The following is a 22,031-nucleotide window of genomic DNA, read 5'->3' on the forward strand; positions in this document are numbered from 1 at the left end:
CCTTAGTTCCTGTGACACAGCCCTAGACAGCATAGAGGTTTCCTGTGGCTAGTTAGTTTTGGTCTAGACAAGGAAGAGACAAGACCTGTTCTTAGAGAGATTAAAACCTGCACTATACAGTGCTAAGCCCTAGAGGTGGGGTAGCAGGACATTAGGTTCACCCTTTTCTATGCTGAGGATTCTTTCAGTCAGGACAGTAACTCCCTAAGGTAAAAGCAGAAGGATTGATCCCCAGTAAGGCAAAGTTGCTACGAGCTGAAGTACCTCACTGACACACGCTCGCCACTTGGGGATATCTTGAATGGGAGCTCCACCCAGAGACAGAGAGCTGGGACTCGTACTACTTCACGTGGCAGTCTCTGAACTTGTGTTGGCAGATGGAGGTCAGATGCACCGACATTTAAACATGAGAATGAAAATTTTTCTTCAAGTACCTATTCTACACACATCCCAGAAGAGTACTTCTACTAACTATTCAAGGGCTCCTGCCCATCCCCTGTACTAACGTTGCACTCAAACCTACTCTTCTTCTATCTTAAGGGGCCTATTCCATGGAACGCTAATCGGCCGAATCAGAGCCATAATCGGCCCGATTCGGCCAATTATCGCTCCGTGGAATAGAGAGAACGATCAGCTGATTCAAACTATTCAAACCCTATAATCATTGTTTGCCACCAGCACATCACTACGGTGGAATAGCGATGCGCGGCGGTGACCGATGATTTCAACACATCATACATTACCTGTCCGGGCTGCAGGTCTTCTCCTTCTCTCCCGGTCCTGCGCCGCAGCAGCTTCAGAGCGGGGCTGTCTGAACTGACAATACCACTCAGCCAATCACTGTCCGGGACCGCCGCGGCCAGTGATTGGCTGAGCGGTCTGTCAGTTCAGACAGCCCCGCTCCGGTCGGTCTCTGAAAAGATCATCCCGGCCGGTACTGCAGTACCGGCCGGATAATGTTTTAGTCCGCAGGATTCTGATGCGGGCGCATCCGTGCGTGCCCGCATCAGAACTCCCCTCAGCACACTATGGAGCGAGTGGCCGTTGTTTGCAGCACCACTAGGGATCCCTGCCGGAGCGTATACTATGTGTATATGCTCCGGCCGGGATACCTAGGCAGCAATGGCACGTATATTTCCATATAAATCACGGCCGTTGTATAACATAGCCTAAAACTGCAACACACCAAAAAAGTTCCAAAAGTCTAAGATACAGGGGAAAATGTGGACAAGTCAATGACTCATATGTCCCTGGATAGAGGACAGGCTGAGGGCGGGGTCTACTCATGGGGCGGGGCTATAGCAAGAAAGGCAAACTAGGAAGTATTAACGGATATAAAAAAAAAGCAAACAAATATAAGTTACAGAAAGGAGAGGAATAAAAGGACAAAGGTGGAACAGAAAGCAAAGAGGAAGAAACAGGAGCGACGGAGAGAGAGGTGGCGAGCTGCAGGTAAGATATGATACAGCACTATGGCAATGCCTGAAAACGTCGCAATAATCTCTTGGAGCCAGGGGGATGAGGAACGTTTTATATCACGGCGATAAGGAACGTTTTATTATAGGGCGATGAGGAACGTTGTATTATAGGGCGAACAGGAACTTTTTATTATAGGGCGATGAGGAACGTTTTATTAAAGAGCGATGGGGAACATTGTATTATAGAGCGATGGGGAACGTTGTATTATAGGGCGACCGGAAATGTTTTATTATAGGGCGATGAGGAATGTTTTATTATACGGCAATGAGGAATGTTTTATTATAGGGCGACTGGGAACGTTTAATTATAGGGCGATGAGGAACATTATGAGGTGATGAGGAACGTTTTATTATAGGGCGATGAGGAACGTTTTATTATAGGGCGATGAGGAACGTTTTATTACAGATTTTTCATTTAAAGCAAAATCACAGAAAAATCTAAACTCAGGTTTTATAATTCCAGAATGGATCTGGTCCCTGCGAAATCTGGGACCAGATCTACAACTTTCAGGCACGAGAGGACGATATATTGATCTCTACATTTCCTAAAGCCGGTAGGTGACGCTCCTGACACCCCAGTGTGGTCCTCCCCCATCATCATAGACTCCATAGTAATCATATACCCTGGAAAAGGGTATTTACAGAACATCATACAGGTAGGATTAGATACAGCAGTTCAGCAGATAGAATTTAAGATTAGATACATGGCTCAGCAGATAGTATCACACATGATAGACTTAGATACACTTTGTACTGTGGCAGACACACGGGTGTTTACTGTGGCCGGGTAATGTTACTGAAAACACAATGCCATGTTTAGTGAGGGGGATGGTGCGGGCAGGGATCGGGGTTCCTCAGCTCCATTACAGACATAGGTAAATAATTCTGCTCCAATATTACGAAAAATAAAGCCAAACATAAGTGAGACAGGAGGTAGGAATTAAAGGGCCAGTTCACAGGGAATAGAAATTCTTCCAAATTGTATGAAGGAAACCAATATGGCCGCCATCCCAGCTCTTAACCAACTTTCTACTAAAAACCTGTTCTACCAAGAGTGAGGAGGCTCACAAGTGCAATGTAGCTGAGCAAAGTAATCTACCCGCCAGGATCTAATCACGGTCACACCACGCCAGCCTTGATAGTTAACCCCTGGCATTCAGGACCGAGACGTATTTGTCCGTTTTGGTCGGTCTTGTTTTATGTTGTAAGAACTTTGTAACACTTAAAGGTACCCAAGTGATTTCTCCTGACAAAATGTTCTTCCTGTTAGTGGTAAATTGTGGTCGATATATTAACCCTTTCTTTGCATAAAAAGGTCATAAAAAAAGAAAAAAATGCTGTTTTCTAGTTTTAGAAATTCTCTGTGTGTAACAAAGATAGTGACACAACGAAAACGTTTTATGTACATTAACAACAGTGACAATCCGGTACAGACACAGGAGCGACGACTAGTTCAGCAAAAAAAAAAAATTAAAAATTATTTCAAATCAACTGGTGCCAGAAAGTGCCAGAGATTGTTCATTTACTTCTATTAAAAATTCTCCAGTATTACAGAACTTATCAGCTGCTGTATGTTCTGCAGGAAGTGGTGAATTCTTTCCAGTCTGGAGAGGAGAGTTTTTTATGGGGATTTGCTGCTGCTCTGGACAGTTCCTGACATGAACAGAGGGGGCAGCAGAAAGCACTGTGTCAGACTGGAAAGAAAAAAAACATTTCCTGCAGGACATACAGCAGCTGATAAGTACTTGAAGACTGAGCAGCACCAGCTGCTTTGAAAGAAATAGTTTTTGGTTGAACAGCCCCTTTAAACCTTTACTTGCATATTTTAATTGAAGATAGGTGAGCCTTTCCCTGTGCCCAAGCTTGAATTGCACCTCCGGTTTTTCCCATGTTTGTAATTTTCCATCCATAAAGATTTCTCATATATTTTATACCTTTTTCTTCCAAGTTTGATCTATTGGCAAATTGTCCAGATTGCGGTTATACCATAATGGGGTAAACTCAAATGATCCCTGTCCGTTGGAGCTCTTATTTAATGTGTTATTTAACAACAACCACCAGGCACAGCAACAGGAATGACAATAAGGTAAAGTTACAGGAGCAAAGATCAGGTACAACAACAGGTGACAAGGACGGCTGTCAGGTACAGTAACATGAGCATCAATTAGGTAAAGTAACTGAAGCCACATTAGATACACTAACAAGAACAAAGATCAGGTACACTAACAGCGTTCACAATCAGGTACACTAACAGGTGCAACAATTAGGTAAACTAGCAGGAGTGAAGATCAGGTACACTAACAGTGGTGAAAAGAGCAGTGTACAGGAACCCATATGCCACTACTATGTCTGTGTAATATCAGTCGGCACTAAGATATTTTACAATGGGATTCCTATATTCTATGTTACAGACTGCATTATTAAGTTTTGGCCACAAGATGCCGCCACTGTGTATTCTCTATGAAATTTCCAGCATATTAAAGGCAATAAGGGTTAATGCATTGTATGTGTGATGCGTTACTATGGATGTGCAGAGTATGATTGCCAGTAACATCCCACACCATTGGCCTATCTCAGGCATGTTCTAGAAAGTTCCCACCTATACTGTAGGCGATAAACCCAGTGTCATTCTAATGTAGAGGGTAGTGGTTAGTTCTGGATCATGGCTCTTCGGTCATTTTAGTTCTTAGTCTGTGTGTACCTGATAAGTCAACTGCTGCTGATCCAGAGTAAGAGTTCCCTCAGGACCTGGACCTGAAGACTAACTTCAATTCAAACTACTTGCAAGCAACAGTGGTCTACTAAACCCTAAAAGGGGCAACTATCATTAATGGGGTCCACAACGTGTCTACATCCAGGGTGACCACATTCTACAAGTATTCTCAGGAAGTCCTTCTGTGGAACAGGACTGTCCCCTGCATGTTGGTTAAGACTGCCACGACCCGAAGTACCCTGCTGATTTTGCTCAATCGCTTTGGGTAAACTCGAGGGATTAGTTCCACCCGGATGTCCAAGCTGGGGACCTATATTCCCACATCTGGTGCTCTTAGATCTACTGTCCTGCACTACCTAGACAGGTCCCCCCTGGAAACCCCTTATCTACTATACAAGTCTTCTACCTAATAAACTTTGCAACTCAAGAAAAACCTATCTTCAGTATTACAAGGGATTGTTAATTATACTGAAGCAGCGTTAACCGCTTTGTCTAAACTTGTTCCTAAAGTTATTCTGTACAGTTCAGCGACGACTTTAGGTGCAGCAACAGGGGACAGGGATGACCATCAGTTGCAGCAACAGTGGACAGGGGCAACTATTAGGTACAGCAACAGGGGACAGGGATGACTATTAGTTACAGCAACAAAGGAGACCAATAGGTAGAACAACAGGGGTCTGGGTAACCATCAGGGTAGGAAGTGGTTATTTGGTGTGTTATACATACTGTACTGTGCCAGGGCTGCTGTTCTCTCCTGACTCAGAACTCCTCCCACACACAGAGGAGGCGATCAGGTCAGGAGAGCTTTCAGAACCCCCCCCCACCACCACCACCACCAATGTCATTCTCACTGTGGTTGGTCCCTCATTACAGACGCATCAATTGCAACATTCCTCATTTGATGATAGTTCGCTGGCTTGTTGTTGGGACCTGTGACAATTCACTGACGTCATTCATTTCTGTACATGTACGTGGGGACGTGCAAATGCGTAGTGAATTTAAGTCAAGGGATTTAAATGGTGGTATAATAAAGATTGATATAGGTGAATTATTTCTCGTTGGAAAGGCAGCCATTAGTAGCTGTCACATTAATGAGTTAAAATTGCAGGTCCGTTAATAGAATGTTTACGTTGAGGTGTGAAGGTTCATACCTTGTTGTTGCAGGAACCACGATGATGCAGGAGATTGTGGATCTGATAATGCTAAACGGGGACGTGGAGAGGAGCATGCGGGCCCCGTGCTTTATCAAGGTGCCCTTCATAGACTTAAATTGTAAAGCCCAGGCTGCCAGGTAACGGAGCCCTCAGGCCTATAACACGTAGATGTCCCACTGCGACAAATATGCAACAAATACCTGACTGCTTTCTGATCTTCATATGATTTAGGAGTAGAAGCTGCTAACGCCATGGAGTCACCGCGCCTCCTAAAAACTCATCTTCCAATACAGCTTGTACCACCATCTTTTTGGGAGAAGAACGTTAAGGTGAACAAATTCCTCTTTCTGAAATTATATTAGGGATAAAAATATATTCCTACAATATATGTACAATGGTCACATGGGTTGTGGTTCACTGGGCAATGGACATTCACCCATGTGATTGTTTACCATTTCTTCTCATCATCCATACTGCTGTGTTAATAATCAATAGCTGTGTATCCAGCCTGCAGGACGCCATAACCATTCCCACACAGTTGTGCATGGTAAACAATTGATTTCGATAGCCTGTGTTCAACATAAGATTCTTGGAGGAAAGGAAAGTCCATTTAGGGCTCTACGTGTCAGTAACATCATTATCTTTTCAATATCTCAAAGTAATTTTTTTTTTTTTTATTCAATATTCACCATTACAGGGTCTATGCAGGAAATTCACCATTAAAGGGTCTATGCAGGAAAAAGGTCAGAAATGCAGTAAAGGAGCAGCAGTAGTCATTGGAGGCCAGTGGAGGTCCAGTCATTTGAGTCCAGTACAGGAGCAGCAGTAGTCAACATGGAGGCCAGGCAGGAGCAGGAGTAGCCAACATGGAAGCCAGGGCAGGAGCAGCAGTAGTCAACATGGAGGCCAGGCAGGAGCAGCAGTAGTCAATATTTGTGTCTTAGGAAAACACGTACTGTATGTCATATACACTCTCACAAGGGTGCCACTATAGTACTTGGATATCTGTATAGCACTTAAAGCTATACCGATGTCACAGGGGGTGGGCTAGTGCAACGTCCCTGCTGATTGGATGTGTTCCGGGCATCATGGGAAAGCGATTTTCCCGCCCGGAACACTTCCTGCTTTCTAAAATGGAGGCTGCCATTTTAGAAAGAAAGAAAAAAAAATCGGAGCGGACTTCCAAAAATCTGAATCCGATCAGACTCGTACTTTTTGAAAAATCCGACCCGGATCCCATACCGGCCGAACCGGTTTGCTCATCTCTACCTACAACCTGATCTGTCTCCAACCAAAACCTTTTATTCTAGGGCTGAGATGGGAATCAGGGCTGGGTGGAGGGATTTGGGGTTGGATTTCTAGACAAAATAAACAGATGTGATGTTTCCAACCTGCTCAGCCATTCTGCATCTGTAGGGGGGATTTGCCTCTCTCAGTAAATGGCTGAGCGTCTCAGACCAGGAAGTGGCTGGGGAGCAGAGCAGTGTGATGCAGGCCCCAGCGCTGAAACCGGGAGGTTAGTAGACTTTTGTCTTCTTTGCTGTCTGTTGTCTTGGCTGGTACATGATGGTTACGGAGGCCATGGTTCTGATTCTGGATCTTATTGCTTTAGTGTGAATCTCTTAGGAATGACCTGAAGATGCCTTCTTGGTACAATGTATTATCCAACTCCTTTATTGATGTTTTTCTTCCCTCCTGGAAGGTGATTTACTTTGCTCAGAATGCCAAAGACTGCATGGTCTCCTTCTTCCATTTCCAGAGGATGAATAGAATTTTACCGGATCCTGGGACGTGGAATGAATACTTCTCTACATTCTTGTCAGGAAACAGTGAGATAAGGAGACTCAATATTCCGGACTTATTCCCCACTATTATCCTTTCTCCACTCTAACCATCACTATTTTCTCATCATATACCTAAGTTTCCTCACAGTGTTCCTCTGCTATTCTTCAACATGTTCCACACCAAATTGTTCCATGATCCACATTATAGTTAGTCCTCACTGTTTCCTCCCCATGTACTTCCATAATCCACATTATAGTCCTCACTGTTTCCTCCCCATGTTCTTCCATAATCCACATTATAGTCCTCACTGTTTCCTCCCCATGTTCTTCCATAATCCACATTATAGTCCTCACTGTTTCCTCCCCATGTTCTTCCATAATCCACATTATAGTCCTCACTGTTTCCTCCCCATGTTCTTCCATAATCCACATTATAGTCCTCACTGTTTCCTCCCCATGTTCTTCCATAATCCACATTATAGTCTTCACATTATAGTTTCCTCACCACGTACTTTTGTAGTCCACACCATGTTCTTCAGCATTTCCTAATTCTGTTTCACAGCTATATCTCACCATGTTCCGCAATGTTTCCTTACCATATATACTTCTTCTCTCCACTGCCGCTGTTGTCCTCTTCATGATCATTCTCCTCCTGACCCTCCAGGATCTTTTTCTGATTGTTGCTCTCCTCCTCGTGAGACCTCCTGTCTACTACTACAAGAGAATTCTGTCTGCCCCGACCTGTTCTTCAGTGTTTCCTCACTATGTTCTTTGGTGTTCTCTCACCATGTTCCTCAGTGTTTCCTGACAATGTTTCATAGTGTTCCTCAGTGTTTCCTCACCACATTCACAGTGTTTCCCCATCATGTTCCTTGGTGTTTCTTTACCATGTTCCTCAGTGTTTTCTCGCCATGTTTCTAAGTTTTTCTTCAGCATGTTTCTCTGTGTTTCGTTACCATGTTCCCCAGTGTTTCCTCACCATGTTTCTCATTGTTTTCTCAACATGTTTCTTGTTTCATGTTTCTTAGTGGTGTTTTTTCTTTTTCCACCACGTTCCTCATTGTTTCTTCACCATAATCTTTGGTGTTCTCTCACCATGTTCTTTAGTTTTCGTCACAATGTCACTTCACTATATTCCTCAGTGTTTCCTTACCATGTTCCTCAAAATTTTTCTATTCTGTTCTACTATTTTGTAATGGTCCTCATCAATTTTTCAGCAGCAATTTTTCCTTTTACCAGTGTTTCATTATTAAATTCATCCTCGCCATATTATTCAGCCTTTTCTCATCTTGTTTCCTTATTTATTCTTCAGCCTTTCTTCATCCTGTTTCTCACTGTTTCCTCACAATGGTCTTTGCAGCTTTCAGCGTGTTTCTCATCTTTTACTCACCATGTTTTCTCAGACTTTCCTCACCATATTCCTGTTTTCTTTTTCTAATGTTATGTCCTTCTTTTAGTTGCTTGGGGGAGCTGGTTTGACCATGTCATTGGATGGTGGAAAGCAAAAAACAAACACCAGATTCTCTATCTCTTTTACGAGGACATGAAGGAGGTGAGGACAGTGACCTCCATATAACTTACGTTGGCACTCAGCTACTTTTCTCACATTTTCCTCTAAATTCTGTCATCAGGACCCAAAGTGAGAAATAAGAAAAATATCAAAATTTCTGGGCAAAAACCTGACAGAGGAAGCTCTAAATACAATCTGCCACCACACATTATTCGACACCATGAAGGAGAACCCAATGGCCAACTTCATTGCTGTTCCTTTGGATGTGTTTCTGTATATGGCTCCCCAGACAGGCCTTCCTGCCTGCTCAGTCAATCATTGACTAATGTGGGACAGCATCATGGTCAATGACTGGCTGAGCAGGGATGACACATCACAGCAACCAAAAACAAGTGGTGATGAGTGGAGTCAGAATGGCAACTGCAGGGGATTGGGGTAAGTATTTTTATATTACCCCCAGCCAAGTATAAAAAATGTTACAATAGAGATTTACCTGTTTAATGAGGTAGCGTTCAATATACACCTGTAAGTACTTGTGGTCTTAAAACGCGTTGCTGTTACAGTACAAATGTAGTCTCTATTTTAATGCTTGGATATGAGGATCTTCTATCCAGCCTCTATCCCCTAGATGATGATCAGACTTGTTGGACTTCAACTGTCTGATCCTTTTGCAGTCTGCCTCCATAGGTGTCAGGCAGCAACTTACCCCTCCTCTCTCCATTCAGAACCCATGAACAAAGGTTTATGTGTATAGAGAGAACTCTACCATACCTGTCACAATAGTTCTATCCAGATGGACGCGCAAACCTAGACAGTGTTCCAAATAATTGATCACATTTCACCGTCACCTCTCCTGATACAGTGCGATGAGATCTGTGGCACTCTCTGACTGCCCTGGAGGAAGCCACCAGTGTCCTGCGCTCAGTCAGATGGAACAGTCCACTCCTCCACTACACAGGCATCATGTCTATCCTCTAATCATTCCACCCCGATGATGGAGATCACGACCGTGGGGCGCCCCAAACTGCTTGTGATTAACCCCTTGTTCTATCTTTCTTTCAGGTAAAGTCAGTGACTGGAAGAATCTTTCTTGGTGGCCCAAAATATTATATTTGATGAGGTATACAAGAAGAAGATGGAGGGGAGCGGGCTGCACTTCCGCACTGAGCTATGAGACATTTATTGTGTAAGAAGCTGGGGGAATAATGACACCCAACCTCCTGCCCCACCACCACCAGCACCAACTACAGGAAAATCAGTCACCAATCTAGCGAATGAATGGGACGGCTGACCCTAAAGTTGCTCTCATGGCTCCTACTGATGATTGATGATGATGATTGTCAGACTACCTCAATTTCCTATGCAGCTAAGATGGAGTCACTGCTCATTGCCTTGCCCTGATGGTCAAAGAGAAACGAGGCATAAAAGGAGATTTTTAAATAAAAAAGGTTAACAAATGCTGCATAGAGTCCAATCTATGTAATGCGCCTTGTCTGCTTTGTGATCTCCTATATACTGAGTTTCATAGCGGTTAAACATTAATAGATCCTGGAGATGTATGTAGATACAGACCGAAATAATGATCCACAAGTGCAGAGTCTTATGTCTGGGTAATCCAGTGAGGAGGCCCAGTCCGATATAGTACACTCACAAAATGTACAAATTGGTGTGTGGCTCCTCCTCTGTGAGTGACTCTTCCTCTGTGTGTGGCTCTTCCTTTGTGTGACTCCTCCACTGTATGTGGCTCTTTTGTATGTGACTCCTCATGTGTGTGTGAATTCTTCTATATGTGCAAATTCTCTGTTTGTGACTCCTCAGTCTGTGACTCCTTCTCTGTGTGTTTGACTCTAAGTGGGGGAGTATGTAGTGTCCCACTACGGGGTTCTAACGGCCTTTTAGAATGTAGCTCTCTCAGGTGTCATACCAAGTGCTGGCAACTGTGCTTTCCACTCCATCCGACCAATCACAGGTGCCTCTTCTCTACCCTTCGCTTACCTTTAGTTCCTGTGACACAATCCTAGACAGCATAGGGGTTTCCTGTGGCTAGTTAGTTGTGGTCTAGGCAGGGAAGAGACAAGACCTGTTCCCAGAGAGACTGATACCTGCACTATACAGTGCTAAGCCCTAGAGGTGGGGTAATGAGGACATTAGGACCACCCTTGTCTACGCTGAGGTTTCTTTCAGTCAGAACAGTAACCCCCTAAGAGAAAAGCAGAAGGACGGAGTAAGGCAAAGTTGCTACAAACCGAAGTACCTTACAGACGCCACTCGTCCACTCGTCTCCGAACTTGTGTTGGCAGATGATGGTCAGATGCACTAACATCTAAACATGAGTACAAGGATTCTTCTTCAAGTACCTTTTCTACACACATCCCGGCAAAGTACTTCTACTAACTAGGCAAGTGCTCCTACCCAGCCCATATACTACCCTCGCACCCAAGCCTTCTCTTCTAACTACCTCTCTAGTCTCTACTGTATTGTTGTTATCCTCTTTTTGCACTAGCTCCTGTGAGCTGTCAGTTGTTGTATTGCGTATTGCGCTGAAGTTAATAAGTAAACATCAACTTCTTGTTAAGCCTCTGCCATCTCTTGAGCCGCACCCTGCACCTGCACCCACACTACTGTTCTACCAAAGGACCTGTGCCCGTGCATCCCGGGGTGGGTACTGCCACTTCTGGCCACAGTGACAAACAACCCCAAACACCAGAAGCTCACCAGCTGCCACAACATCTGCACACAGCACCTGGGCTACAGCACAGCAAATGGCATCTGAGATCAGGGTTATAGGCAATCCCCAACCTCTCTATACTGCCATCAATGTAAGGTCCTTATAGTGAGGGTCATATACAGGGAAACTCCGCCATGACAGTCCACACCATGATAAACCGTAACCTCTCAAAGCAACATGACAGGACTTCAGCCGGTGGCTGGACAGTTAGAATATACCTGACAGATCAAATAAGCGCACGCATTATGGTCTCATGGCAGAGCTATGGAGGCCCAAATGTCCGGATTAGCAGAGGAAATCTTGTCTGATCTGTCATGACACAGTTTAAAACTGCAATACACTAAAAAAGTTACAAAAGTCTAACATACAGTGCAAAATGTGGACAGGTGAATGACCCATATGTCCCTGGATAGAGGACAGGAAGAGGGCGGGGTCTACTCACGGGGGCGGGGCTATAGCGGGGAAGGTAACTAGGAGGCATTAACCGATATAAAAAAATAAGCAAACAAGTATAAGTTACATAAAGGAGAGGAATAAAAGGACAAAGGTGGAACAGAAAGCAAAGAGGAAGAAACAGGAGCGACGGAGAGAGAGGTGGCGAGCGGCAGGTAAGATATGATACAGCAGTGACCACGGCGACTCCTGACAACGCTGGAATCATTAACGTTTTATTATAGGACGATGAGGAAGGTTGTAGTATAGGGCGACCGGAATCATTTTATTATAGAGCGACGAGGAATGTTTTATTTATAGGGCGATCGGGAACAGTTTATCATAGGGCGATGACGAACGTTTTATAATTGGGCGATGAGAAACGTTTTATTATAGGGCGACCGGGAACAGTTTATCATAGGGCGATGAGGAACGTTTTATTATAGGGGGACCGGAAACAGTTTATCATAGGGCGATGAGGAACGTTTTATTATAGGGCGATGAGGAATGTTTTATTATTGGGCGATGAGGAACGTTTGATTATAGGGCGATGTGGAACGTTTGATTATAGGGCGACCGGAAACAGTTTATCATAGGGCGATGAGGAACGTGTTTTATTATTGGGCGACGAGGAATGTTTTATTATTGGGCGATGAGGAACGTTTGATTATAGGGCGATGTGGAACGTTTGATTATAGGGCGACCGGGAACGTTTTATTATATGGGGACGAGGAACATTTTATTATAGAGCGAAGGGGAATGTTTTATTATAGGGACGTTTTATTTGAGGAACGTTTTATTTTTTTTGTAACTAATTTTTATTGCAAAAAAAAATTTTCTTAGACAATTGTACACAAACATACTAAGCAAATTTAGCTAAAGCAATTATTAGAGAACAAATGGTGTAAGTAGAATGAAATCCAAGTAGAGTCACACTTCAGAAGTCAAAAGGAAATAAAACCAAGAGAATGGGGAATAATATCCCAACAGCAGGTATAAGAGAACGAACAATAAACATTAGATGCACTGACAAGAAGAAGAGATGGAAGGGGGGGGGGGGTAGAAGAAGACCTAGGACTTCTATCATTCAGGATCTGAGGGGGGGAACATTTTATTATAGGGTGACCGGGAACACTTAATTATAGGGAGATGGGGAAAGTTTTATTATAGGACGATAAGGAATGTTTTTATTACGGATATTTTTATTTAAACCACAATCATCCAAAAATCTAAACTCAGGTTTTATGACTCCAGAATGGATCCAGAATTAATGAAGGCATTAACTGAGAAGATGAAGGACGTGACCTTTACAATGGGGGAGATCCAGGGCATCCTGTTCCCCGCCACAACCTGTGAAATCTGGGACCAGATCTACAACTTTCAGGCGCGAGAGGACGATATATTGATATCTACATTTCCTAAAGCCGGTAGGTGACGCCCCTGACACCACCAGTGTGGCCAGATGGCCCGCCCCCAATACTAATAGCTCCGCCCACTGTGCCGATATTAAGGTACGGTCTATAGTACCACTTATAGGTCCAGATGTTTAATAAGTCTATGTATGAATTTATACATCTAGTACTGAACACTATGGAAGCAATATAAATCTGTATATAGTGATTCCCCCCCCTAGTGGTGAATAGGTAGGATTATATACAGCAGCTCAGAAGATACATGGCTCAGCAGATAGTATCACACATGATAGACTTAGATACACTTTGTACTGTGGCAGACTCATGAGTGTTTACTGTGCCCGGGTAATGTTCCTGAGAACACAATGCCATGTTTAGTGAGGGGGATGGTGCGGGCAGGGATCGGAGTTCCTCAGGTCCAGTACAGACATAGGTAAATAATTATGCTCCAATATTACGAAACATAAAGCCGAACATAAGTGAGACAGGAGGAAGGACTTAAAGAGCCAGTTCACAGGGAATAGAAGTCCTCTTCTGTCAGATCCTTCCAAATTGTATGAAGGAACCAATATGGCCGCCGTGACAGCTCCTACCCAACTTTCTAATAAAATCTCCCCGGTTTTCTGGAACCTGTTCTACCAAGAGTGAGGAGACTTACAATGAAGTGCAATGTAACTGAGCAAAGTCTTTTAGTCCAGAGTAAAGTATGTGCCCCCCTCCCTTGTGGTTCTCTTATCTGGTTATATAGTAATATCTTAATTATGGGTTTAGAGAACCCGATCCCTGACATAATATCATCAATTACCTCATTGCCACTTACCCGCCAGGATCTAATCACGGTCTCACCGCGCCACCCTCAATAGTTAACCCTTGGCATGAAGGACTGAGACGTATTATTCAAATCTGACCGGTCTTGTTTAATGTTGTAAGAACTTTGTAAAACTTAAACTTACCCAAGGATTCCGTCGTCCGTCCACCTATAGGCAATTAGCCCAGTGTCACCCTTAAGTAGAGGGTAGTGGTAAGTGGGTAATGGGCCTTAGGTCATTTTAGTTCTTAGTCTGTGTGTACCTGATAGGTCAACTGCTGCTGATCCAGAGAATGAGTTCCCTCAGGACCTGGACCCTGTAACCAGGTGCCTAATCTTGCTAAAGACTGGTTTCATTTCAAATTACTTGCAAGCAACAATGGTCTACTAAACCCTAAGAGGGGCAACTATCATTAATGGGGTCCACAACGTGTCTACATCCAGGGTGACCACATTCTACAAGTATTCTCAGGAAGTCCTTCTGTTGAACAGGACTGTCCCCAGCATGTTTGATAAGATTGCTACAAGCCGAAGTACCCCGATGATATTGCTCGAGGGATTAGTTCCACCCAGATGTCACAAATACAGGATTCTTCTTCTAAGTATCTACAGCCAAGTTTCAGAGTCCTGCACTACCTAGACAGGTCCCCCCTGGAAACCCCTTTTCTACTATACAAGTCTTCTACCTGATACACTTTACAACTCAAGGAAAACCTATCTTCAATATTACAAGGGATTGGTAATTATACTGAAGCGTTAACCGCTTTGTCTAAACTTGTTTCTAAAGTTATCCTGTACAGTTCAGGGGTGTCTTTAGGTACAGCAACAGGGGACAGGAATGACTATCAGTTGCAGCAACAGTGGACAGGGACAACTATTAGGTACAGCAACAGGGGACAAGGGTGACTATTAGTTACAGCAACAGGGGTGGACAGGGACAACTATTAGGTAGAACAAAGGGGTCTGGGTAACCATCAGGGTAGGAAGTGGATATACATACTGTACTGTGCCAGGGCTGCTGTTCTCTCCTGACTCATAGCTCCTCCCACAAACATAGAAGGAGACAAGGACAGGAGAGCTTTCAGAAGCCACCCTCCACCCCCCCCCTTTCCCACCACCACCACCATTACCACCACCACCATTTAACTGTCACTTCAGCTGGTCCATCATTACAGACACATTGTTTGCAACATTCCCCATCTAAAGCGAGTGATGGGAGGTCCCTGGCTGGTTGCTGGGACCTGTGGTAATTTACTGACGTCACTCATTGCCATACATGTACCTGGGGATGTGCAAATCTGTAGTGAATTTGAGTCAAGGGATTAAAATGGTGGTACAATAAAGATTAATACAGCTCAATTATTTCTTGAGGTAGTTCAGAGTTTTTGCAAGGCAGCCATTAGTACCTATCACATTAATAGCCTAGTTAAAGTTGCAGGTCCGTTAATAGAATGTTTACGTTGAGGTGTGAAGGTTCATACCTTGTTGTTGCAGGAACCACATGGATGCAGGAAATCGTGGACCTGATAATCCTAAACGGGGACGTGGAGAGGAGCATGCGGGCCCCGTGTTTTGTCAAGGTGCCCTTCATAGAAATAAATGTAAAGCCCATACCGTCAGGTAACGGAGACCTCAGGCCTATAACATGTAGATGTCTCACTGCAACAAAACTGCAACAAATACCTGACTGCTTTCTGATCTTCATATGTTTTAGGAGTGGAAGCTGCTAACGCCATGGAGTCACCGCGCCTCCTAAAAACTCATCTTCCAATACAGCTTGTACCACCATCTTTTTGGGAGAAGAACGTTAAGGTGAACAAATTATGGAGACCTTAAGAATTGAGATTTAACAGGGAACTCTACAAATTCTGGGTCGTCTTTCTGAAATTATTATAGGGATAATTCTTAAAGAGATATTTCTACAATATATGTACAATGGTCACCTCGGTTGTGGTCCACCAGGCATGGGACCTTCACCCATGTGATTATCTACCATTTCACCATTTCTTCTCACCATGCACACTGCTGTGTTGATAATCCATAGCTGTGTATCCAGCCTGCAGGACGCCATCACCGTTCCCACACAGTTGTGCAGGGTTAACAATTGTTTTTGATATCCTGTGTCTCATAATGTTCTTGTTCTGCACGTCTACAGGCTAAACATGACCTAGGCAGGAATGAGACCCCAGACAACATAAGATTCTTCGGCCTACAACCTGATCTGTCTCCAACCAGAACCATTTATCCTAGGGCTAAGATGGGAATCAGATCCGGGTGGAGAGATTTGGGGTTGGATATCTAGACCAAATAACTTGCTAATGTCAAAGTTATAAATTTTAAGAAGCTGCCCAGATGGTGAAAGACTTAAATTGGCCTTAAAGGAGGCCTTTTTTTCACTATGGTTGGGGAGGGGGTGGATGAAAATAACAAAGTCCACTTACCTTCCAGTTCCAGCGCTGGGGCCTGCATCACGCTGCTCTGCTCCCCGGCCCCTTCCAGGTCTTGAGATGTGATGTTTCCAACCTGCTCAGCCATTCTGCATCTGTAGGGAGCATGATTGAAACATCATGTCCCAAGCCCGTCTCAGACCAGGAAGTGGCTGGGGAGCAGAGCAGTGTGATGCAGGCCCCGGCGCTGGAACCGGGACGTAAGTGGACTTTCGTTTTCTTTGCTGTCGACTTGGCTGGTACATGATGGTTACGGAGGCCATGGTTCTGATTCTGGATCTTATCGCTTTAGTGTGAATCTCTTAGGAATGACCTGAAGACGTGTTCTTGGTACCATGTATTATCCAACTCCTTTATTGGTGTTTTTCTCCCCTACTGTCAGGTGATTTACTTTGCTCGGAATGCCAAAGACTGCATGGTCTCCTTCTTCCATTTCCAGAGGATGAATAAAGTTTTACCAGATCCTGGGACGTGGAATGAATACTTCTCTACATTCTTGTCTGGAAACAGTAAGATAAGGAGACTCAATATTTCTGACTTATTCCCCTTATTCCTTTCTCCACTCTAACCATCACTATTTTCTCACCATGTACAGTACCAAAGTTTCCTCACTGTGTTCCTCTGCTTTTCCTCAACATGTTCCACACCAGATTCTTCCATAATCCTCATTATAGTCCTCACTGTTTCCTCCCCATGTTCTTCTGTAATCCTCATTATAGTCCTCACTGTTTCCTCCCCATGTTCTTCTGTAATCCTCATTATAGTCCTCACTGTTTCCTCACCATATTCCTTACTATTCCCTCCTAATATTTTTCTACATTTTCCAACAAAATGCTTCATAGGTGACATACCATCTTCCTTGTTTCCTCACCCTATGCTCAATATTTCCTCACTATGTTCTTGCTCATGGTTTCCTCAACTTACTATATTTTACAATCCTTTCCTTACCGCATTCCTCGCTATTCATCACTGTGTTTCCACATCATATTGTGGTGTCCTGGTTCGGGTGGTCTACTAAGTTTTATTCCACCTGGGTAAAGCACTTCTGTATCACACAAAGGGGGATGAAGGTACTGTTAGTATATTTTCTCACTGGGTGTAACTCTCTGTTGTATGACTATGTTTTCCTAGCTGAGCACAGCTGAAGGTAAAGGGTTAAGATGTGTTTTATAGTTTTGTCCAATCACAGGTGCAGGCGCTTTCCACACTCCCCCTACCTATTATACTTCTCCTCTCTCCTGGTTAGTTCCTGATAGGTGGTCTTCTTCAGTTAGTAGATGGTGGGGAGAGAGACACAAACAAGAGAGAGAGCTCCTGCTGCAGTGAAGCTGGGCCTTCCCCAGGCCAGGACCCTTGTCAGGGACTAGAGACTTAAAACAGATTCTTCTTCTATGCAAGAAACTTTTCTTAAGTTGCAGTGCTAAACCTTCAGGAGTGATAACCGTCCTCTAGGGTACCCCTTGCCTTCACCAGTGATCCTTCTCCAGTATTCTCAGGACAGTTTCCAAATCAAGGAACTGATCCCCAGTAAGACGAATAGTGAAAGCTGAAGTATCTTACTGACTATGCAAGACTCTTCTGGGAAACCTCGAAAAATCTGCTATACCTAGTTGTAAAGGCCTGGGGCTCGTACTACCTCACAGGGTGGTCACCGATAGTGTGTAGGCAGAAGGCAGTCAGATAGAAAGTATCTAAACGTGAGCACTCTTCTACACTACTACAACATCCCGGCAAAGTAAACTATTCTTCACCTCTGTCACCTGCACCTGCTCTTTAAGTTGTTACTATTTTTGTCTTGAATTGCACTGAAGTCTTCTCAAGTATAGAGGTCACCTTATCTAAGTGCTGGACTCAGTCCTATTGTGTCGCCACAACTGCAAATACACCTTACACTTGGGCTATCTTTTTTTTTATGTGTCTGGGGGTGAGTTCTAGCACCACTCGTGGCCACCGTGAAAAGTGCCCAAGTGTACCCAAGCCCACCTTACTGTACCACCACCGCCACACAGCAATATTACATCTCATTTCCTATGCTCCTTGGGGTATCCTATGTATTGCCCTATTGTTTTCTCGACATGTTTCTCAGTTTTTTCTCATTATATTATTCAGCATTTCTACATCCTATTCCTTCTTATCAACTCCAGAGGTGGATTACAGCCAGAGAAGGGATGGCGAGGGGATACAGACAGTGAGCCTTAGCCTGGTCTCACCCAGCTGACGCTTCTACCTACCTCAGACAGCCCTAGGCGACTGCAGACAACTGGAGTGATGGTCCCTTACCTGAGGCCATAGTTAAAACACAGAACAGAGACAAGGCAGACAAACACCAAGGGATAGTGGTACGGGCCAGGGTCAAACCAAAGGGATAACATAGCACAAAATTAGGATCCAAATACAGTAGTCAAGGAAACAAGAGTTGATGTCAGAAAAAGCCAGGTATAACAACACACAATATAGATGCAAATGTACGCTGAGCACTCCTGTAAAGACTAATAGCCAGTGTGGACTATGGGAACTACGGAAAGTTAAGAAAAAGGTAAGGGGCCTGGTCAAGAACATGACTGGACCAACCCCCTGATCCCTGACCAACCACACTAACCTGGTATGAGACCAACTGATAGACAGGGAGACCTGCCAGTCGCAATACTAATTGTCGCACAGCTGTCAGGAGGAGAATCCTCCCAACGGGTGGTGCGGAACCATGGCACCCCAGGTTACTAGGGAGGCCATTGGGTATCCATCTCACCCAGTCGTGAACGAGGCACAGAAGATCCGTGTCCACAATGAAGCTGCCAGAGCATGCTCCTGGAGGTCCAGGGTGGTGCTCCAACCATGGACAATGTTGGCGCGTTACCATGTTCCCCAGTGTTTCCTCACCATGTTTCTCATTGTTTCCATAACATGTTTCTTAGTGGGGGGGGGGGGGGGCGGTCACCTTTTTCCTCAGTGTTTCTTCACCATATTCTTTGGTGTTTCTTCACCATGTTCCTCACAATTTTGCTATTCTATTCTACTATTCTACCATGGTCCTCATCAATTCTTCAGCATGTTGTTCCTCATATTCCTTTTACCAGTGTTTCATTATTAAATTCATCCTCGCCATATTATTTAGTCTTTTCTCATATTGTTCCTCATCTTGTTTCCTTATTATATTCTTAAGCCTTAATTCATCCTGTTTCTCACTGTTTCCTCACAATGGTCTTTGCAGCTTCCAGTGTGTTTCTCAGACTTTCCTCACCATATTCCTGTTTTCTTTTTCTAATGTTATGTCCTTCTTTTAGTTGCTTGGGGTAGCTGGTTTGACCATGTCATTGGATGGTGGAAAGCAAAAAACAAACACCAGATTCTCTATCTCTTTTACGAGGACATGAAGGAGGTGAGGACAGTGACCTCCATATAACTTACGTGGGCACTCAGCTACTTCTCTAACATTTTCCTCTAAATTCTGTCATCAGGACCCAAAGAGAGAAATAAGGAAAATATCAAAATTTCTGGGCAAAAACCTGACAGAGGAAGCTCTAAATACCATTTGCCACCACACATTATTTGACACCATGAAGGAGAACCCAATGGCCAACTTCAGTGTCCTGCCCTCTTTTATATTTGACCAGTCCATCTCCCCCTTCATGAGAAAAGGTGAGATTCTAGAGTGACCTTATTGTCCCAAGACAGAACCTGGACACAGTTTCAACCCTCTGGTCTTCCTCATACATGTGGGAGGTTGGCTGGGGGGGGGGGGGGGGTAATGATATGGCTAGGGGCAGTGTAAAAGTTAGAAGTCATACTTACCTACCCCAATCCCCCATAGCTGCCACTCTATGACTTCCAGACCATATGGCTCCCCAGACAGGCCTTCCTGCCTGCTCAGTCAATCATTGACTAACGTGGGACAGCATCATAGTCAATGACTGGCTGAGCAGGGATGACACATCACAGGAACCAGAAAGAAGTGGTGATGAGTGGAGTCAGGATGGCAACTGCAGGGAATTGGGGTGAGTATTTTTATATTACCCCCAGCCAAGTATAAAAAATGTTACAATAGAGATTTACCTGTTTAATGCGGTAGCGTTCAATATACACCTATTACTAAGTACTCGTGGTCTCAAAATGTGTTGCTGTTATAGTTACAGAGGTAGTCTCTATTTTAATGCTTATATATGAGGATCTTCTATCCAGCCTCTATCCCCTAGAATCTAGATGATGATCAGACTTGTTGGACTTTAACTGTCTGATCCTTTTGCAGTCTGCCTCCAGAGGTGTCTGGAAGCAACTTACCCCTCCTCTTTCCATTCAGAACCCATGAACAAAGGTTTATGTGTATAGAGAGAACTCTACCATACCTGTCACAATAGTTCTATCCAGATGGACGCACAAACCTAGACAGTGTTCCAAATAATTGATCACATTTCACCGTCACCTCTCCTGATACAGTGCGATGAGATCTGTGGCACTCTCTGACTGCCCTGGAGGAAGCCACCAGTGTCCTGCGCTCAGTCAGATGGAACAGTCCACTCCTCCACTACACAGGCATCATGTCTATCCTCTAATCATTCCACCCCGATGATGGAGATGACGACCATGGGGCGCCCCAAACTGCTTGTGATTAACCCCTTGTTGTATCTTTCTTTCAGGTAAAGTCGGTGACTGGAAGAATCATTTCTTGGTGGCCCAAAATATTATATTTGATGAGGTATACAAGAAGAAGATGGAGGGGAGCGGGCTGCACTTCCGCACTGAGCTATGAGACATGTATTGTGTATGAAGCTGGTTGAATAATGACGCCCAACCCCCTGCCCCACCACCACCAGCACCACCAGCATCCCCTCCAGCAGCTTCAGGAAAATCAGTCACCAATCTAGCTGATAAATTGGATAACTGACCCTAAAGTTGCTCTCATGGCTCCTACTGATGATACTTTTCAGACTGCCTCAGATTCTAATAGACAATGTAGCTAAGATGGAGTCACTGATCATAGTCGTGCCCTAATGCCCAATGAGAAAAGGAGCATAAAAGGAGGTTTTTAAATAAAAAATGGTTAACAAATGCTGCATAGAGTTCGGTCTATGTAATGCACCTTGTCTGCTCTGGAAATATATGGAGATACAAATTAGAGTGACTCCTCCTCTGTGTGGCTCCTCCTCTGTGTGTGACTCCGCCCCTTTGTGTGACTATCCTCTGTGTGTGACTACTCCTATGTGTGTGACTCCTCCTCTATGGGCGACTCCTCCTCTGTTGTGTGACTCCTCCTATGTGTGTGACTCATCCTCTGTGGGTTTCTCCTGCTCTGTGGGTTACTCCTCCTTTGTGGGTGAAAACTCTTCTGTGTGTGACTCCTCTTCTATGGCTGACTCCTCCCCTGTGTGTGACTCCTCCTCTGTATGTGACTCTTCCGATGTGTACAACTTCTTTGTGTGTGGCTCTTTCTGTTTGTGGCACTCTTTCTTTGTGTGTTACTCCTCCTCTCTTCCTTCCCTGTAAATGTTCATGTTCAATGTAAGTGTCCTCAGGCACCAAAGAATTCATCTAGAATAATACAGCAAATGGTACAACATAAGGAGGAGTGAG

At 44.2% G+C, this 22,031-nt stretch overlaps 1 protein-coding gene and 1 pseudogene across 2 annotated transcripts; both read left to right on the plus strand.

Annotated features, from left to right (window-relative positions):
- The first annotated feature begins 301 nt into the window (after positions 1-301).
- LOC138801867 (sulfotransferase 1C1-like) lies at positions 302-10,097 on the plus strand (annotated as a pseudogene).
- Positions 10,098-11,867: 1,770 nt separating this feature from the next.
- LOC138801548 (sulfotransferase 1C4-like) lies at positions 11,868-21,510 on the plus strand. 2 transcript variants are annotated; one of them, XM_069984485.1, is made up of 8 exons: positions 11,868-11,975; positions 13,054-13,226; positions 15,514-15,639; positions 15,734-15,831; positions 16,849-16,975; positions 19,748-19,842; positions 19,922-20,102; positions 21,098-21,510. In XM_069984485.1, the coding sequence occupies exons 2-8, from the start codon at positions 13,055-13,057 to the stop codon at positions 21,208-21,210; spliced, it is 912 nt and encodes a 303-aa protein (XP_069840586.1). In that variant the 5' UTR covers positions 11,868-11,975; position 13,054; the 3' UTR covers positions 21,211-21,510. The 2 variants fall into 2 exon arrangements, with proteins under 2 accessions (XP_069840586.1, XP_069840587.1); XM_069984486.1 differs by having other exon boundaries at positions 11,882-11,975; positions 13,039-13,226.
- Positions 21,511-22,031: the final 521 nt, after the last annotated feature.

This window comes from Dendropsophus ebraccatus, chromosome 9, assembly GCF_027789765.1.
Source record: "Dendropsophus ebraccatus isolate aDenEbr1 chromosome 9, aDenEbr1.pat, whole genome shotgun sequence".
In the NCBI taxonomy this organism is placed as follows: Eukaryota; Metazoa; Chordata; class Amphibia; order Anura; family Hylidae; genus Dendropsophus; species Dendropsophus ebraccatus.